The following is a 19581-nucleotide window of genomic DNA, read 5'->3' on the forward strand; positions in this document are numbered from 1 at the left end:
GCGCAAAGGGAACCCCTCTTGCTACATGGGCAGGGATTGTCCACCATGCCAATGAGGCAGGTACTCGAGGCAAGATCGTAAAGATCCAGGCTGTCTCTCATCGGGGAGTAAACCGACGCTAGCCACATTTGGAAGGGTCTGAGGCGCAGTCTTGCGTATCATACCACGTAGGTACACGCTGTTGCGTGACCCAGCAGTCTGAGGCAAACCCTTGATGTGGTGAGTGGCTGAGCTGTGACCTAGGTGATCAGCTCTGACATGGCTTGAAGTCTGGCTTGAGGTAGAAACCCTCTGGCCCAGGTAGAGTCAAGGACCGCCACAATGAACTCTATCCTTTGCACCAGTACTAATGTAGATTTCTGTTCGTTTATCAACAGGCCCAGTTCTTGACCGGTAGCCTGTAGTACCATGATACCGTGCTGGATCTGAGCTTCCAAGTGACCCCGTCATCAAGGTAAGGGTAAATTTGGATTCCCCAATGTCTGAGGTAGGCCACAACTACCGCCACACGTTTTGTGACCGCTCTTGGCGCTGTTGATAGGCCAAATGGGAAGGCCATGAACCAGGAGTGGTTGTCTCCAACAAAAAAAGTAAGAACTGTCTGTGGCCATGGAAAATGGAAATGTGGAAGTATGCATCCTTTAGGCTGAGGGCGGAGGACAAGTCTCCAAGGAGCGGATGATGGAGGACAGGGAGATCATACAGAACCTCAGCTTCTTGAGGTATTGGTTGAGGCAACATGGGCCTTTGGGATTAGAAAGTCATGGGAGTAGAACCCTTTCCCTCAGATGTAGGGGAACCTCCTCTACAGCCCCTATCCATAGGAAAGCTTGCACTTCCTAGACGAGAAGTTGCTTGTGACAAGAGTTGCTGAAGGGGGTCAGGGATGGGGGGTGGGAAGAAGGAGGGATAGAAATAAACTGAAGGGTGCACCCCACTGCCAGGGTACTTAGAACCCATGGGTGGCTAGAACGTCAGACCAAAGCAGGAAGGCGGGGGGTGGGGGGCAGTTTCAGAAGAAGGGGAAGTTTGAATCCTGGGTTAAGTCTGCTAGGCCGCCCCGGGCGCATCCTTGAAAGGCCTGCCTAATGGGTAATGGCTGAGCCTGACTGCGAAGCACCAGCAGGGGGTTGACCTTGACAGCGCTTATAGCCCCTGTTCTTTTTGTAGGGCTCGCTCCTGGCCTGGCCCACAAACGGCTGCACTTGCTGGGGTCTGAAATGCTTCCTGGAAGCAGACGGAGTGTACAGGCCTGAAGAGCAGAGTGTGTCCCTGGAATCCTTTAGGCTGTGCAGCCTGGCGTCCGTTTGGTCAGAAAACAGCGCTGCGCCATCGAAGGGGAGGTCCTGGTTGGACTGTGGGACCTCCGCAGACAGGCTGGATGACTGTAGCCACGAGGCTTTCCGCAGAGACAACTGACACCATTGTTCTGGCCACTGAGTCAGCCACGTCAGAGGCTGCCTGGAGAGCAGTTCGGACAACTGATTTGCTCTCCTCCAAAATAGCCACAAACTCCTGCTTAGACTCCTGGGGCAAGGAGTCAGCAATTTGGCCCTAGAATGCCATATGTTCTAGTCATAGCTCCCCAGCAGAGCCTGTTGGTTCGACATGCAGAGCTGGAGGCTAGCAGGCGAATAAATCCTTCTGCCAAAGAGATCAGGCTTCTTCGCATCTTTGATCTTGCGGGTTGAGCTTGCCTGCCCCACCTGTCTTTCTCGTTGGCGTCTGACACCACCAGCGACCCCGGGGATGAGTGAGAGTACAGGTATTCGAACCCCTCGGCAGGCACAGAACATTTTTCCTCAACCCTTTTACATGCACGGGGCAGAGAGGATGGGGGTGGCCATGAGGCCTTGACAAGTCTTGTCCTCATGGACAGGAAGGGCCACTCTAGAAGGGGCATCAGCTGCTGCCAAAATATTAGAGCCCATCAGTGGCTGCTTCAGCTCCTCCGCCTCCAAATGCAAATTTGCAGCTATCCTCTTGAGTAGCTCCTGGTGTGCTCTAAAGTCCTCTGCAGGACCGTGGCAGAGGGACCCACTACCGCCGCATCAGGCGATGAGGAGGAGGCAGCAGGTAAGGGTGGAGTGGGCGACTGTTCTGCTGCAGCCAGGGTAGCCTCTTCCAGGGGTATCACTAAAGCCCCCACAGCTTAGTCTGGTTCCTCAGCCAAGTCTGGGGGCGGGCACAACACTGTCGCCGAGATTGACTGTTGCACCTGGGAACTTGGGACAGGAGGGAATCCCCAGGGGTTCCAGAACAACTGTGGTCCGGGCCATTGTGTCGGTGGCCGTAAGCCCGAGGTGAAACCTGCAGCCGTGGCTGGGTTCACTTGACCCTTGGGTAAAGTGATCTCCTTTCCCTCCGAATCCGAGCGGTCCTCTTCTGGGGACCACAGCGGTGCTGACCCTGTCTCCACCTCTCTAATGCAGCGGAAGGTGTCGTGTCTCAGTGCCAGCACCCTGGCAACCTGCTGGGAGGCTCCGGTGATCAGTACCGAGGGCCCGGAGATCAGTACCAGGAGTCCAACTGTGGGGGCGGTGCTCTGGGAACCAGTGATGGAGTCCTGGCCACCACTGCCAGGGTGTTGGTGACTGACGACGGGTCAGAGAGAGGTGTCGAAGTGTCGGGGATCTTTGCAGGGCCCCCATCGTGGGCTTGCCCCTCGACACACTCTAGGCTGGCTGCCCCGGCAGGGGTCTCAATTCGGCTGTCTCTCCTGCCAAGGAGTGGGTGGCACAGGGAGAGAGAACAAGTCCTTGGCCACTTGCCAGGCCTCAGGCATGGAAGGCACCGCAAGGTGCGGGGTACCCCCAATGCTGCCAGGAGTTGGAGGCAGGTCCTGGTTAGAACTGGGAGCTCTGATGGGCGAGGCCACAGCTGACTCAATTTCCAGGGAAGACGAGCCGCCCAGCATGGGTCTCAGCTTGTCCCCTGCTCCGTCGGTCCGGGAAGTACCCCCTTGTGGCGTGCCACTTCTTATGGCGCTTCTTCGGCACCAGGGATGGTGATCAGTGCCAGGATGAACTCAGTGCCGACGGAGCACTCGGAGTTCATGCCGAAGTGCTGGGCGCGGTGTCCAAGCAGCCCAGCTCAGAGCCCAGTCTAAGTCGACTCCATCAGGAGCGCTCTTAACCTGATGGCCCGCTCCTTCTTAGTGCAGAGTCTGAAGTTTCCACAGATCCTGCACTTATCCCAGATGTGGGTCTCAAGCCAGGCACTTTAAGCAGCTTTGGTGAGGATCAGTCACAAGCAAAGTCTTCTTACAGGAAGCACATGGTTTGAAGACCTGGGACCATGCCCTGGTCCCCTGAAGCTATGTCCCTGCGGGACTAACTACAACCATCTAAAACTATGCACACTAATTCTACAGAGGAAACCACTGGTAGTATTGTCTGTCATTGCCAGTAAAAAGGAACTGGGGGGGGCCTTATACCAGCGCATTCACATGCCACTACAGAGGGCGCTAGAGCCAGCCCTACGGATACCGCTGAGGGAAAAATCTCCGACACCAGTGCATGTAGCGCATGGACACCTGACATGGAACAGACACGAGCGAGCACTCGAAGAATAAGACAGTCTCTGCCCCAAAGAGATTGCAATCTACATAGTCAAGACAAAGGAAGTTATTTTACATATAGGGACCGGCGGCATAGAGAAATGAAGTGACTACCCAAGGACAGAGGGTGCGAGATCCAAGTCCCAGCCCCACAGCTAACTTTCCCCTTGTTTGGTCTGATTCAGAACACCCCCCTACCCCCCCGACAGGTTCCCCCCAGGTGCTTTTCTGACTAGATGGTCTTTAAGGGGGATTCAAGCTGGCTCCCAGCAATATCAGCCCAAGAATTGTGAACTGTAAAACATGATCCACGGGACAGAAGTTTCGGGAGTCATGCGAAAGAGGCCAGCTGTCGACAACAAAAGCCATTCAACGCTCTTAAGCATTGGAAAACCACCGGTGAATCACAGCAGTGGCTGCCTCACACACTAACAAACGCAGCAGCTCCTGTACTAATTCTGAACAGGGCATTAGACAAACCTGAATTCAGATTTCAAGCATTAACGATCTGGGAAGTGGGACTCAATCAAGAACAATTATTTCCCTGGACAAGTTGTTATAGAAACATTACCCTAGATGCCACTAAGAGATCTGCAGTAGAGACAAGATTTTTCCCCCTCACTTGAAAGCTATTCACTATCAAGATATCAACACTCGCCTCCAGTCAGCTCACATGCCTCAATCCACTACTTGTTACATTTTCAAACGCGCACCTTTGTGCTTTCTCCTATGCCGCCCCTCACACTTGGGAGGAGCTCTCCGTACACCCCCTCCAAAACTAACAACCTCCTTCACAACCCTCCTGTCTCAGTATCATCTTCCTGTTTCTTTGTAGTTCCCTGTCTTAGTGTATCCATCCGTTGTCTCATCTTATTTAGATTGTAAACTCTTTGGGGCAGGGACTTTGTTTATACAGCACCTGGCACAATAAAATCAAGGGGAAAGAGTTCATTAAAGTCAATGAGAGAGTTGGGCACCCTTCAAAATCCCATCCTAAATTTTTACTTCAGTGTCTACTAAATCTCAGTGCTTAGCCACAAGACCAACTTAATTGCCTTTTTTGCCAGTGTAAATGGCTGGGGAGGGGAAAGGAGAGCGCGGATATCCCTTGATTTTAGGAAGGCTTTTGACAGTTCCACATGACATCATCATGAACCAACTAGGGAAGTGTGACCTAGATGAAATTACTATAAGGTGGCTGCACAAGTGAGTGAAACACCATGCTCAAAGAGCGTTATCAATGGTTCACTGTGAAACTTGGGGGACATTTATTTTCATGAATGTCTTGGATAATGGAGTGGAGTGTATGCTTATAAAATCTGCAGATGATGCCAAAATGGACGGGGTTGCAAGCCCTTTGGAGGACAGAATTGGAATTCAAGATGACCTTGACAAATTGGACAACTGAAATCAACAAGACAAAATTCGAGAGAGACAAGGGCAATACACTAAGCGTCGGAAGGGGGAAAAAAATCAAGTGCACAGCTACAAAATGGGAAATAACTGTCTTAGTACTGCTGAAGGAGATTTGGGGTTATAGTGGATCGCAAATTGCATGAGAGTCAACAATGTGATGCAGTTGCAAAAAAGGCTAATACTCTGGAGCGTATTAACAGAAGTGTCGTACGTAAAACACGAGAGGTAATTATCCCGCTCTGCTCGGCACTGGTGAGGCCTCAACTGGAGTAGTGTGTCCAATTCTGGGCGTCATGCTTTCAGAAAGAGGTGGACAAATTGGAAAGTGCTCAGAGGAGAGCAACAAAAAAGATTAGACCACCTTCCCGCTCCTATGTGGGAAAACGGCATTTCATGAAGACAGCCAGTTGCCTTGAAATTACTCAGCCAGATTGCATTCACAGGTGTTAATACTCCAACTGGCTGAAGAGTTTTTTCTGCTTAAGGTCATGCTAACAATAAAGTAAAGCTTTGCTTTGTCCTGCCCTGCCCTCCCCCTTCAACCAGAAAAATAAGCCCTGCACAGATAGATCAGCTGTGTAGGTTAGCTTCCCTGCTTTACAAATCTTGATCTGACCACAGAAATTGATCTCCCCCACACCTCTACCCCCCAATCCAGAGATGGTAATTAAATCCTCTAGGAGTAACAGTTCTATATTTGTCTCAAGCAGGCAGACTAGTCCCCTTTAAATGCAGTTGTGCCTGAGGCTATATATGTAGTCAGCCTCATTCGCGAGTTGGCCAACTGACTGGCAAACGGCATCTCATTTATCATTCATTCAGCGTGAAGCAGATCAGCTCTCCTCTCATACCAAAGTGGCACATGGAACATTTTATCGCCATTTTCCACTCTGAGCCCACACACACTCCTGCCCCCCCCTCCCCTCAACACACTGCCGGGGTCTAAAATAAACTGCGTATCTCAGCCTTTTCCGTGTCACGACCCTATGTTGCAACAGAAGAGAGTTTCAGGATCATCCATGAAAGTTTCATCTAGCCATAGAGAAAGGGAGGGTTGTCCTGACTGCCTCCCACATCCTCTCCAGGGTACCAGAAAGTCCAGTTTGAGAGACCATTAAATAAACTAAGGTAAGGTTTCAAGCCATTGGCTCTATTAACCAGACACATTTGAAACCCTACGAGATCTAGTGCCCCAGTCCAGGATCATTCAATGAGACCAATGCTGGAATACTGCATCCGATTCTCGGGTCCACCTTTTAAAAGGAAATATTGAACATTGGTGACAGAGCAGAGAAAAGTCACACGAATTATCCCAAACCTGGAAAATATGCCTTACAGTGAGAGACTTAAGAAGATTAAAAAGAGGACTTGGTCATGGTGTTTAGTACCCGAGATTTTCTCCATGTGTGTACTCAAAAGGGCTTAATCACCTAGCATAGAAAGGCAGAACAAGAACCAATGGCCGGAAATAAAGGCCAAACAAATTCAAGTTAAAAATTTGTGCCTTATTTTTAAGTGAGGGTCATTAATCACTGAAACAAACTCCCAAGTGGTGGATTCTCCACTTCTTGAGGTCCTCATATCAAGAATGGATGGCTGCCTTCCGGGATGAAATGCTTTAGTCCGGCACAAGTTATTGGGCTAAATACAGGGGTACTAGGATGAAATTCTAGGGCTTGTGTTATACACGAAGTCAGACTACCTCTAACGGTCCCTTCTAGCCACAAAAATCTGGCGTGCTGCTCACAATCTAGGACTGCGAAGAGACATCGGGGGAAGTTACGGACGAAAGGAAGTTAGGGCAAAGAGTCAACCTAGCACTTTGTGCATCACGATCGGTAGCCTCCACCCACCACCCGTCCAGTCCCCATCAGCATTTGATAGCTTAAGACCAGAAGGGAATTGCACTCCAGTCTGATCTCCTGTGCAACATACACCTGCAAAATTCAGCCAGCAATGCCTATATCCATCCCAACACACTGTGGATACGCTAAGAGTATCTCTTTTAGAAAGATGTTCTGTCTCCTAAGAACGGCCATACTGGGGTCAGACCAATGGTCCATGTAGCCCAGTATCCTCCTGTCCTCTGACAGAGACCAATGCCAGATGCTTAACAGCAGTGGTTTTCAACCTTTTCACTTGTGGACCTCTACAAATTTTCAAATGGAGGTGTGGACCCATTTGGAAATTTCAGACAGTCTGTGGACCCCCAGGGGTCTGCAGACCACAGGTTGAAAACCACAGCTTCAGAGGGAATGAACAGAACAAAGCATTTTCGAGTGATCCACCCCCATTGTCCAGTCCCACCTACTGGCAGTTGGAAGTTTAAGGACAGCCAGACCAAGGGGTTGCGTCCCTCATCATCTTGGCTAACAGCTATTGATGGAACTATCCTCCATGAACTTCTCTAGTTCTTTTCTGAACCCAGTTATACTTCTCAATTTAAAAATTCCAAGTGGACAAATCCAACACCAAAATCAGAAATGCAGGGCTGGAAGATCATCTAGTCCAGTGTTTCTCAACCTTTTTGATACTAGGGACCGACTTTCTGCCTTCCTCAATTATCAGGGAGATCTCAGGGAGCAGCACTAGTCCACGGACCAGTCGGTGAGAAACACTGATCTAGTCTATCTCCCTGCACTGAAGCAGGATTAAGTATACCTACCCCCTGCCATGTACACCAGGCCCCTGGGAAGCTGCTCCAATGGATAATAACCCTGAAGAGTTAAAAACTTGCACCGTTTCGAGTTGGGATTTTTCTAGCTTCAGCTTCCAGCTATTGGATCTTGTTCCCTTTAGTCTGCTGGACTGAAGAGCCTGCTGCGATCAGAGCTCTTACAGAGTCACCTCAGCTTTATGTAGGAGGGATTTTCATCGTTTAACGGAGTTTAAGGCCAGAAAGGGACATCAGATCACACAGCCTGATCTTGGGTTTAACACTGGCCATTAAATCCCACCCACATGCCCCAATTTTAGTTAAACCAGAGCATTTCTGTCCTTAGGAGACCAACCTGTGCGCCACAGTGAGAGAACAGGAGAAGCAAAGGTGCCACCAATCCTCGAGGCCCCTGCTACAGCAGGGAAATTACTAGGCAATATATACTCAGTTGATCCCAGCAGGAGATCTATGCTCCATGCCGCAGAGGAAGGCAAAAAAATCCTGCCAATCTGATTTGAGGGAAAGTTCCTTCCTGACCCTAAACCTGGGGATCAGTGTGACCCTCAGCAAGGAAGTGAAACACACAGAAAATCCTTTCTAGTGGCCTGCCTGGTATCACCTCTGATCCACCCCATCCACTCTCCTGTCTTCAGCTGGGGCCAATCTCTAATGCTTCAGAGGAAGGCAAAAAACACGCCTGAGTATGTCTAGCCAATTGTGCACTGGGGAAAACAATTCCTTCCTGACCCCTGAGACAACACCCTGAAGACCTGAAGCATGAGACTTGATTATAGTGTTCTTACTGAAGAGCTGCAAGTGTTAGGAGCACGCTGAGGGCAACACAGGCAAATGTGTACCTAGAACGATGACAACAAGGTGGTAGCTTTATGCATCTAAGAGCTAAGGTGGAGCTAAATGGCAAGAGCTCTAAAAAGTAATCCAGTTTGTATTTGACACAGTGGATAAGGGGGAAGTGCATAGAGGGGTCACAATATGAGTCAATAGTGTGATTTCTTGGAGGGGGGCCCTAACAGGAGCATCGTACATAAGACCCGGGAGGTAGTTGTCCCACTCTACTCTGCACTGGAGAGGCCTCAGCTGCCATATAGTGTTCAATTCCAAGCACCACACTTTAGGAAAGATGTCGATAAACGGGAGAGAGTCCAGAAGAAAGCATCGAAAACGATCAAGGGTTCAGAAAACCTGAGCTATGTGGAAAGGCTAAAAAACTGGGGATGTTTAAGTCTTGAGAAAAGAAGATGGTGGGAGGAGGGGAGTGGCGGGGGACCTGATAGTCTTCAAATATGCCATAAAAAGGGTGGGGACCAATTATTCTCCATCTCCACTGAAGGCAGGACAAGAAGTAATGGGCTTAATCTGCAGCGAGGGAGATTTAGGTTAGATATTTGGAGGTTGCGAAACCCCATCACTGGAGGTTTTTAAGAACAGATGAGACAAACCCTGTCAAGCTTTATGTGGTCCTGCCTCAGCGCAGGGGCTTGACTTGACTTTTCAGGAACCCTTACAGCCCCACATTGCTCTGAAGCTATGCAAAGATGACAACGAGGCGGGCAGGGAATCCCACCATTCTGAAGAGACTCAAGGAAGGAGGGGAGGGGGATGCATGAAAATGTCCTGGAAAGAAGTCTCTCACGGTGAAAGAGGTGACTGAACGGCTGAGCAGGCAACCACTGAGGCACTGCATTAGGTCTCAGGTGCAACTCCCAGAAACTCACTGAATCTCTCTGAGCCTTGACCTCCCCATCTGCAAACTCCTTTCTCCCACTCTTCCAGGGTTAGCTCTTTGCTGCAACGACCATCCCTCTGTGCAATGCCCGGCTCAGTAACAAGAACATCTAGCACTTCTCATCAGTAGACATCAAAGGGCTTTACAGAGGAGGCGTCAGTGTCATCATCCCCATTTTACACACGGGGAAACTGAGGTACAGAATGGTGAAATGACTTAACGAAGGTCACTCAGCAGGCCCGTGGCCTAGCCAGGAATAGGACTCCGATCCCTTGAGGCTTCAGTCCGGGGCTCTATCTCCTAGGCCACAAAGCTTTCCCCATGGGCCCGATTTCAGTGGAATAAGCAGCTGCTGACAGGTTGCTATTAAAAAGCTGAAAGGGGACTTGTACTGTGAAGCACAAGATGGGAAATAACCTTTGTGATCTGAAATCTTACTATCAACCTGCACTCACAAGACTCCAGAAAGCCTTTACCTTAAACTCAAAGGAAAGTTGGCTGGAGTTAGAGACCCCCTATTCATGAAAAGGAGGGAGAGCAGACAGCAAGTCAGATGAAAATAGCCTTCCGCCCCTTTGTAAGCAGAGAATTAGCCCACAAAGATTTTTTTTTTTTTACACCTTTGATCTGCAGATCCACTGATGCCAGACACCGGTTCGTGTTCGACTGCTTTCCCAAGGGGCAAGGTGGGTCTAAAATTAGCCCTGTGGCAAAGCTCAAACAATACCACACACCCCTTTGGCCCAGATCAAGTTACTACCGTCCTGCAACATCCCATGGCTCTAGCTTTTTCCGATCGTGTGCTGCTATTTACGGATATTCAACTATGATCTTTGCTTCTCTGTTTCATAAGGACAGACCACCCCCAAATTCCTATAACAAGAGACCCCCTCAAAGTGATGCCAGATGTTGCTAAGAGGAAGTTACTTCCCTCACTGAGATCACTGAGAACATTTACATTGGTGATTAACGTAATCCCAGTTTCAGAGAGGCAAGTTTGCCCCGTAAAACCACTTGGGCTAATAAAAATCAAGAGCAAGTGCAGATTTCTGTAGCATCTCATTGCTGATGAGAAAGTACTAAATGATAAGATAAAACAGATAAGTCTGCCTGCCTACCATCTATCTCAGGAAAAAAAACCCTTACAATTCCTTCTTGGCTCCCAGGGACAATATCTGATTAAAGATTAAAAACAGATGGGTCGATCGTACTTTGAGATTTTTTTGGGGGGGAGAGGGTTCGATGTGAAATCAAACTTTTTTACACGATAAGACAGTTGAAGACCGCTAAAGACAGTCTAAGAAAGCACTAAAATTATTATTCCTTTTGCACAATACGCACCTAGAAGCAAAGAATTGACTGTTCATCACATTGGTTTTCAACCTTTTTTCATTTGTAGACCTCTAAAAAATACCAAATGGAGGTGCAGACCCCTTTGGAAATCTTAGACATACTCTGCAGACCCCCCCCCAGGGTCCACAGACTACAGGTTAAAAACCATTGGTTTATCATCAAGACATGCTCATTTTCCCCCGTCAAGAACTGCTAAAATAATCTGCTCAGATGTATAGCTTCTATATAGACAGCCTCTCAGATTCATTGCCCACCTCTTTATGAAGAGTTTTTGCTCTAGGAGCAAGCAATGTCAATCAGAAAGAAGGCTCTTAAACCAATGATTTAATTCCAGGACTGACACTAACTTTACAGTTCTGCCTCATTTTCACCAGCTATAAACTGAGGACAACACATACCTACCATCCCACATGGGTGCTGCGATTATTGATTCGCAGCTGGTATAAGACTTTGGATATTATTACAGCTGCATTTACTGAGATCAGGGCTCCATTGCGCTAGGTGCTGTACATACATGCAATACAGTAAGAAAGTGTAACCCTGGGAGAGCACAGGGTTAGAATTGCCCCAAAGAACTGGGTGGGAGAAAAGGATGCTTACCCCAAATGGCCAACTGAGGCACAAAGGTGGAGTCACTTGGCCAGAGAGAAAACTGGGTGTGTGAAGTAAGATAAAGTACATATTTACACAAGACAATCCTTGCATTTTTCCATCATAGGAAAGAACCTATCACAAGAGCTAAAATTATTGACATCTTGTTCTGATTTCTGGGGCTCCTAAAAACATGACAAACATTTGTTAAAACTAAAGCAATTTCAATTCAAACTTTATTTAAAGCTTGGACATAACAGACCAATGCTAATCCAGGAGAATCCGTGAATGAAACTGATTAGGATCAACCACGAAATTGACCAACCTCGCTTTAGGGCCCTGAATGAAAGGTAAACCCCTCCAAGTTACTCAGTTATGAAATATGACATGCAGCATTATTCAGAGTGGGAATATTCTGCCCTTTCCACCCAACTGTTAGGACATGAAATCGATTGAGGTTCACAATCAAAGTTACATAGGTTTGGGCCAAAACGATTGGTGATTTCAGGCACTTCAGTTCTTGGTGTCGCACTGATTTTCATATGATGCACACTCACCCTTCTAAAAAGAATATTGGAAAAATTGCAAAGGGTACAGAGAAGAGTCACAAAAATTATCTGGAAAGTTCCAGAGGGGTAGCCATGTTAGTCTGTAGACAGCAAAAACAACAAGAGTCCTGTAGCACCTTAAAGACCAACAAATTTCTGCGGGCATAAGTTTTCATGGGCTGCAACCCACTTCGTCAAATTATCTGAGGACCGGAAAAATATACTGAGAAATTTAAAGACCTCAGTCTGTTTAGCTTACCAAAAAGATCAAGAGACAATGTGATTAGTGTGTAAGTCCCTTCAAAGGGAGAAAATACCAGGTACTAAAAGACAAACCTAGTGGACTAATCTTATTCTATTCCTTCCCTCACAATGAGGATAAATATATTAAAGACTGAGAGGTAGAATGGGGGCCATAAAAATAAAGTATCTAAAATAGAACGTAAATTCATTGTGATGTTTGTGCAGCACCTAACACAATCTACATCTGTCTCTGGTAGCTTTTAAAAAATCTTGATTTCTGGCTATTTTGCTTCAAGCTGTTGACCTAAAAAAAAGTTGAGGCAGCATCGTTTAAGTTTTAATTTACACAGCAAAAGTTACAAAAGAAATATTGAGGGGTATAGTCAATTGCATCCTATACTCTCCCAAGATTACACTTCCTAAAGCATTCATTACTTCAAAATCTGAATCCATGAAAAAGCTACCATTGTAACAGGTTTCAATCAAATTTCATAGGATCTGTCTGAAAAGGGCTGCAGCCAACATTTCATGTCTAGACAACGTTTCATGTCTAATCCTGTAGAACTTCCTGGTAGTCATTTTGGCAAATTTACCATCAATGTCACAAACTCCATTTTACTTCCAGTCCAAGCTGAGGTGTTTGGGGTTACTAACCAAGGTTGGACTTGTAGTTAAAACACTGGACTGGGTTAAGAGGCAGCATGGCCTGGTGGATACAGCACTGGAGACCTGGGATCTATTCCTGGACCCGCAGCTGACCTGCTGGGTGAGCCTGGGGAAGTCACTTACACTGTGCGTCTCGGTATCCCCATCTTTAAAATAGGGATAATGACCTCTTCTGAAAAGCACTTTGACGGATGAAGCGCCCTATATTATATTAGGGCATTAACATTACTCTGAGCCTCAGTTCCCCATGTGTAAAGCAGGGAGAATAATCACTCCTTTGTCTTGTCTATTTAGAGTGTAAGCTCTTCAGGGCAGAAACTGTCTCGTATACATATGTACAGGGCATGCGTATGTACAGGGTCCCAAACTCTGTTTAACAGGCCTAATCAAGTCACATTGTGCCATGTATGCAACCTCACTGGAACAAGATAGCGCCTTCCCAAAGCCACAGACATGCTATTGCAGCCATAGTAGCATGCATGAGGGGAACACACAGGACAGCACTGAGACTCTGTGTCAGCTCTCATCATGACTGTCTCACTGCAAGAAACTGGTTCTGGGGTAAATGGGGAAAGCCTCAGCCTGTGGAACTCATTCCCACACGATCTTGCTGATGCCAAGAGTTCCCAAAAAAAAGGACTGGATATTTATATAGACAACATGAACATCCGTAATTGCAACAGCAAGGATGCAGGGTTTGTAAGACAACCTCTTCTGACAGTTATTTGGGGGAAAGTTATCCAAAGACTGCAGGATTTCTTGCACCTGCCACTAAATGCAGCTGATATTAGCTACTGTCAGAGACTGGAAATTAGGCTAGATGGCCCAGGACTCTGATCTGGTATGGCAATAGCTATGTTAAAAGGGACTATTAAGCTTCTGCTAAGGACATGCTGCAACTGTACATGGAAAACAGATGGTTGTGAAGGGCTATCTTCCATCTGGAAAATCATTTTAGATCAAGAGATCAGCCACTCTTCAGAAGAGGTCTTTTCACTATTTTGGAAGTTCTCCCGGCTGATGAAGACTTCAAAAGAAGAGGCAACCAATAGGTTAGACTGATAAAAAAAGAAAAGAGAAGCAACTGAATGATCAGTCAGCCCAGAACTTTGGTGATAAAGATGCATGAATCCTCTCTATCCTACAGTTTTTATCAAGTCCAGGTCCCACTTTGGCCAGGTCTAAGTCATTCCTAACAGATCCTGGCTGAACTACGATCTTCAGCCACAGTGTGCACGACCTCTGCTCTGTTCACAATCCACACACTTGACCCTGCTCTGGTTTTGAAACTTCAGTAGCCCCAGCTGAGATCAGCTGTGCTAGGCATACATGTAGTAAGAGACAGTTCATTCTTCGAACAGACAAGACAAAGGAAGAAATAGCCCCATTTTACAGATGCCCAGAGATTAGTGATTTACTCAAGGCCATGTAGAAAATCTCTGGCACAGGCAGGCATTGAAACCAGCTCTCCAATGTCAGCTTTAACCACAAGACCAGTTAAATTATGAAGTACTTCAATGAGACTGCCCAATTTTTAGACGGCGCGAGAGATTCTCCTCTCACTGCTCTGCTGTGGAGGTGTCATAAGCACAAAATTGTAGGGTTAGGGCAGCCTGGCTAATTGAGCAATTTGACTCAACAGCCTTAAGTGCTCTGTAATGAAACTTGTATCATCACATATTTAAACACACACCACCAAGAGGAGCTTGCAGGAAACAAAATCGTCAGCGAACACTAGCTGTATCCTTAGCCTGTCAGAAGGCGGCATGAATGGGGAATGGTGTAGGCCGGTCATAAACTTAAATAATGCCTGTGATCTGCTAAGGCATGGGAAGCTCAAAGCATGTAAGAATCTGCGTCATACGGGAGCTTTGTGGTGCACAGTACATAGACATTGATGATTAATCTTTGCACTACAATGAGTGCAATATGTCTGAACCTGCAAAAGAAAGCCGGTCTGGGAATCGGGAAATTAGGGTATGATTCCCAGCTCTGCCGGAGACACATTGTGCGACCACAGGCAAGTCACTAAATCTGAGCCTCGGTTTCCCCATCAGGGAGATGGGGATAGCAATCCTTCCTTTCTTGTCAGTTTCAGTTGTGAGCAGGGACCCCCTCACTATCTTTGTTCAGCCCCCAGCACAATGAGATCTGACAGTATGGAGCTGAGACACCTGGTCCATTGTGGGAATGGCAGATTTTGATATAAATCCAACCACTAGCACTTAATTTTAACACCTCAAACCAGGAAAGTGGCTACAAAACAATGGCTTCTTTTTTCACATGCACCTCCGGGCTCTGGCTCTGAGAAACAAGGCCCAGCTCCTCAAAGGTATTTAGCTCCCAACTTCTACTGACCCCTTTGAGGACCTGGCCTGAAGTTCCTAGTGCCATTAACCCATCAGGCACCAGAATCCGATGCAGACACAGGAATGCTCATCTAGCTTCCAGCCGCAGCGTTTTGATTGCTTACAGAGGGTCATAAATTTACATCACACTCTGCAAGATGAGACAGCACTGAGAGCGCATGCTCACATGAGTTCACGTGCAAAGACAGGTTTCTGACTTCTGTCTTTGGTTTAGGAGCCCAGACATTTTTGGAGAATAACCAAGCTTCAATATTCTCAGTCTCTAAAAACATTAAAATAACACAGCTTGCCAAACTCTTATCCCACCTTGCTCTGTATGCAGGAGGTCGGACTAGACAAACACAATGGTTCCTTCTAGTTTTATATGATAAGAAATATACTAAGACCTCCCCGGCCCCCATGTCTCAAATACACGTCAGAGGTAGCAAGGTCTAGCACAGTGTTCCCAACCTTTTTGGCTCGAGGGCCACAAATATAATTTTTACAACCCTGAAGGGCCACCAGTCTCCACTAGCAGCCTCCCTCCCTGCCCCCTCCCACTGCAGCCAGAGGGAAGGAGTTCAACAAAGAGGATCTCCTGTCCCCCTGGCTACAGCAGGAAAAATGTGCACTCCATCTGGATCCCTAGGCAGTGGCTCCCTTCTGCAGCCAGTGGGAAGGGAGCCGTGGGCCACTCTGAAAGACCCCATGGGCCACTTTTGGAGGGACTCTATGGCTATTCCCAGCCCTGACCAACTTGATATGTGACTCAGTCAAGTACTTTCACTTCTCTGAGGCTGCTTTTCCCCTACACTAGGTCTGTTTAGACAGGGATTGCTTGCTAAGCGTACATTCTGAGTGCCAGACAATGGGGCCCACCATAGCATAAATAAGAACATACAGAGCTTTCCCTTGATCTCAAAGCACTCTAAGGTGGGGACGATCCCCATTTTAAGAGGAGGGAAATCAAATGATTTCTCTCCCCACCAGGCGGGAGAACTCAAATTATCAATTTCCAGTCCACTTGCAAATAAAAACCGGGATGCAACCGGACACCATCAAGAGATCTGGGGTCACAAATCATGAGGTAGCAACTGTTGCAGCCTCACCTCCATTAGGCATTACAAATTGGGGGGCGGGTTCTGTTATGCAAGTGACTACACTCCCCGCACAAGACAAGCCTGTGGAGCTCTGGCAGCATGGAACTACTAGCTGAAATGGACATCTGGCTGAGTCAGACAGCATTACAGGCCTCACTCTTTTCCTGACGCACAATAAAGGATCATTCCAACTGATTGCCCAGTGGTATATTTTTAACCCTGCTGGACTGTTGTTGAGGAAGGGAGTTCTGACCCCTGTGATGTCGATTTAGGAGGCAGAGCTAGGCTTTTGAGACAAATCTGAGAAGGAGCAAGAGTCGTCATCTTTGGGAAAATTAAATGAACTGTGAAGGAATTGTCTGTGGTAGAAGGGAGGTAGCATGGAAAAGGGGAAGGGAAAAGGAGAGCGTGATGGAAAAGACAGTGAAAAAGCAAAACTTCTAAGGATCCAGAGGGAAAGGAGGAAAGAATAAGAGTAGAAAGAAGGGGTAAAGGGGGGGCTCATGTGGAGCTTACAGATAAGAGTGAGTTAGGCACAGTGCAACACAGATTAAATTGGTATTCCCCACCCTCACAGCAATACTGCATTCTCAGACCCCCACCAGTGCCCTTCTCCAGTTTGGATCACTTCACTCAGTCTGGGTTCCTTAAAAGGATTGGGGAAGCAGGGTTGCTCTCCTGATGATCCCTTCCCAGATCAGTGACCCTCCACCTCTACATTAAGGGGCCTCTGATCCTCAGTGACCCCATAATACAGACTGCAGGGGATCCCAAGGAGAGGAAATACTCATTGCTAATGAAGGGGAGATTTCCCTGCCCCCCTTCCATAGGTCCCCACAGATTTATGCAGACACCCAGATCCTTCAGTCACACCCCAACACCTTCCCTATTTCCCCCCAACACACATAGCTACCTATCCGCATCCCCCCAACTAGCCCCACATTTTTACCCACATAGCCCCCCCACTTCACCAACAGCACCCTTTAACACAACAGGGCCCCCCAGCTCTCAGAGTCACCTCTCTGTCTCACAGCTCTCTCCACGTTACCATCCCCCATTATTCCCTTCATAGACTCCCAATTTTCTTCTCTTCCTGGACACTGCCAGTCTTAGTCCCCCTCACATCTTACCTTCAGCCCCAGCCAGTTACCCGCTTCCCTCCATCTGACCCATACACGTCCCCTCCCATTGACCACACCAGAGTCCCCCACATCCCTCCCGTCAGTTACTGCTCCAAGGGATCCCACAACACTACAGTCTCTTCCCCGCCATCCCCTCACTTACATCCTTTCCCAACATCTTTCATCCAACCCCCCCCCCCCCATATCTTATGTCCTCTTGTGAGCCCCCACATACCCTCTTTCCCCCACCCTTCCCATGGGTCCTGTTACAGCCCTGTAGTCCACTCCATCAATACCCTCCCAGTTACCTCACCTTCTCCTAAATAACCCCCAAACCTCTCCCACCACAGCCCTGCCCCCCCGCTCCCCAGTTACTTTCCCATAGTCCCCCACATCATACCCCAAATTACCTTCCCTCCATCCATAGCACCATGCTCCCACAGAACCCCCCGAAGGTCCCCCCACATCATACCCATCATAACCCTATGGCTACATAACCTCCTCTCCCCCACCACACCTCCTTTCCCTAGCCCCTCATTCCCATCATAAACCCCTCCACCAAGTGCCCCCACCAGAACCCCATGACCTCCCCTCCCCCTGCCTGACACCACCCTCTCACCAGAACCCCATTGTTTCCCCTCCCCCCACAGACCCCACATCATACCACCCACTTCCCCACAACATACACCCTTATCCAACCCACATGACCTCCCCAACCTCACCTCCCACCAGACCCCCCATTGCCTCCCACCCCATCATAACCCCTTCTCCACCCCAGCACACCCCCACCCCTTTCTGCCTCCCCTCCCTCGCCCTATTACCTCCCCTTCCCCCCTCACACCCCCCTTCCAGCCACCCTTCCCCCACCAGACCCCCTCCCCCTACACCCCACTCTTGCCCCATTATTACCCCTCCCCCCCGCTGGCGGCCCCGCCCCCTCACCTTGTAGAAGGCCCCGTTGGAGCCCCGCACCTCCACGGGCCGCCCCTCCATGGGCCCGGCCGCCGCCGCCGCCCCGCCGGGGAGGGGCCCTGGCCCCGCCGCCGACGTGGGCCGGAGCCTCCCGGCCGCCGCCGCCGAGGAGGAGGAAGAGAAGAAGAAGGAGGAGCCGCCGCCGCTGGGCCCGGCCTGAGGGGAGCCCAGCAGCGGGGGGATGGGAGGAGCCCCGGGCCGCTCCGGCTCCGCCACCGTGAGGCAGGGACCGACCCGACCTGCCGCCACTCCGCCTCACACAGGCAGCGGGCCCCGACGCGCACACAGCGCGCAGGCGCGGCGAGAGGGGCGGGGAGACGGGGGGGGCGACGCGCCTCCACCAATCGCGGCGCTCCAGCCGAGGGCCCGGGGCCAATCGAAAGACGGGCCGCCGTCGGCGGCCAATGGGGAGCCCGCGGACGGGCGGCCAAATCGCAGGCGGTGTTGCTCCGGCTGCGCGCGCCCGGCGACCAATGAGGACGCGTCAGTTTGCCAGGGGCGCCAATGGTGGCTGTGGGGGTCGCTACGCAAGCGCGGGTCCTTCCAATCCGAGCGCGATGCGCGCTCCCTCCGCCTCAGCCGCACCCCTCTGAGGCATGTCCCGCCCCTCCCCGATCTCGACCAATCCCCTGGCCGCCCTTCTCCTCCCCTTGACCAATCAGCAGGCCTCTCTTTCTTCCAACCGACACTGAGGGCGCGAGCACCCCCAGCCCTTCCCCATCCCCGACCGAAGGCGGGAAACGCCCGACGCCTTGGCCACGCCCAAAGCCCACGACGACCCATCACAGAGCAACACTCGGTCCCGCCTCCCTCCCCCGCATAGCTGATTGGCTGCGACAAGATGTCAATCAAAAGGGACAGTTGGGACACACGGTCCCCTCCCCTAGCGACCCGCCTTAGATCGGAAGTTCGAATCTCCCCCACCCCAGAACCGAGGGGGATTATGGGATATGAGGAAATATGGGCCTGAGCCTACCACCTCCATATCCCACAATCCCCAGGGCCCTAAGAGCCCCACCATCCCACAATTCCCTGAGAGCCCCCATCCCGCAATCCCCCCAAGTGCCCACATATCCCACAATCCCCCATGCCCCGAGTGCTCCCGTATCCCACAATTCCCCAGGCCCCGAGCACCCCCATATCCCACAATCCCTCCAAGAGTCCCTGTATCTCACAATCTCCCATGCCCCGAGTGCCCCCGTATCTCACAATCCCTTGGGACCTGAGCACCCCCATATCCCACAATCCCTTGGGACCT

General features: G+C 49.5%; 1 protein-coding gene across 2 annotated transcripts in view; it reads right to left on the reverse strand.

Annotated features, from left to right (window-relative positions):
* Nucleotides 1-18617, reverse strand: part of FXR2 (FMR1 autosomal homolog 2) — a 35722-nt gene extending 17105 nt beyond the window's left edge. Inside the window, exon 1 of one of the 2 annotated variants that reach the window (XM_067556141.1) lies at nt 18294-18617. In XM_067556141.1, the coding sequence (XP_067412242.1) occupies nt 18294-18344 (51 nt within the window). In that variant the 5' untranslated portion in view covers nt 18345-18617. The remainder of the gene's footprint in view (nt 1-18293) is intronic. The other variant, XM_067556146.1, reaches the window with a different exon arrangement.
* Nucleotides 18618-19581: the final 964 nt, after the last annotated feature.

This window comes from Emydura macquarii, unplaced genomic scaffold (assembly GCF_026122565.2).
Source record: "Emydura macquarii macquarii isolate MOO-44397 ecotype Brisbane River unplaced genomic scaffold, CSIRO-AGI_Emac_v2 contig_306, whole genome shotgun sequence".
NCBI lineage: Eukaryota > Metazoa > Chordata > Testudines > Chelidae > Emydura > Emydura macquarii.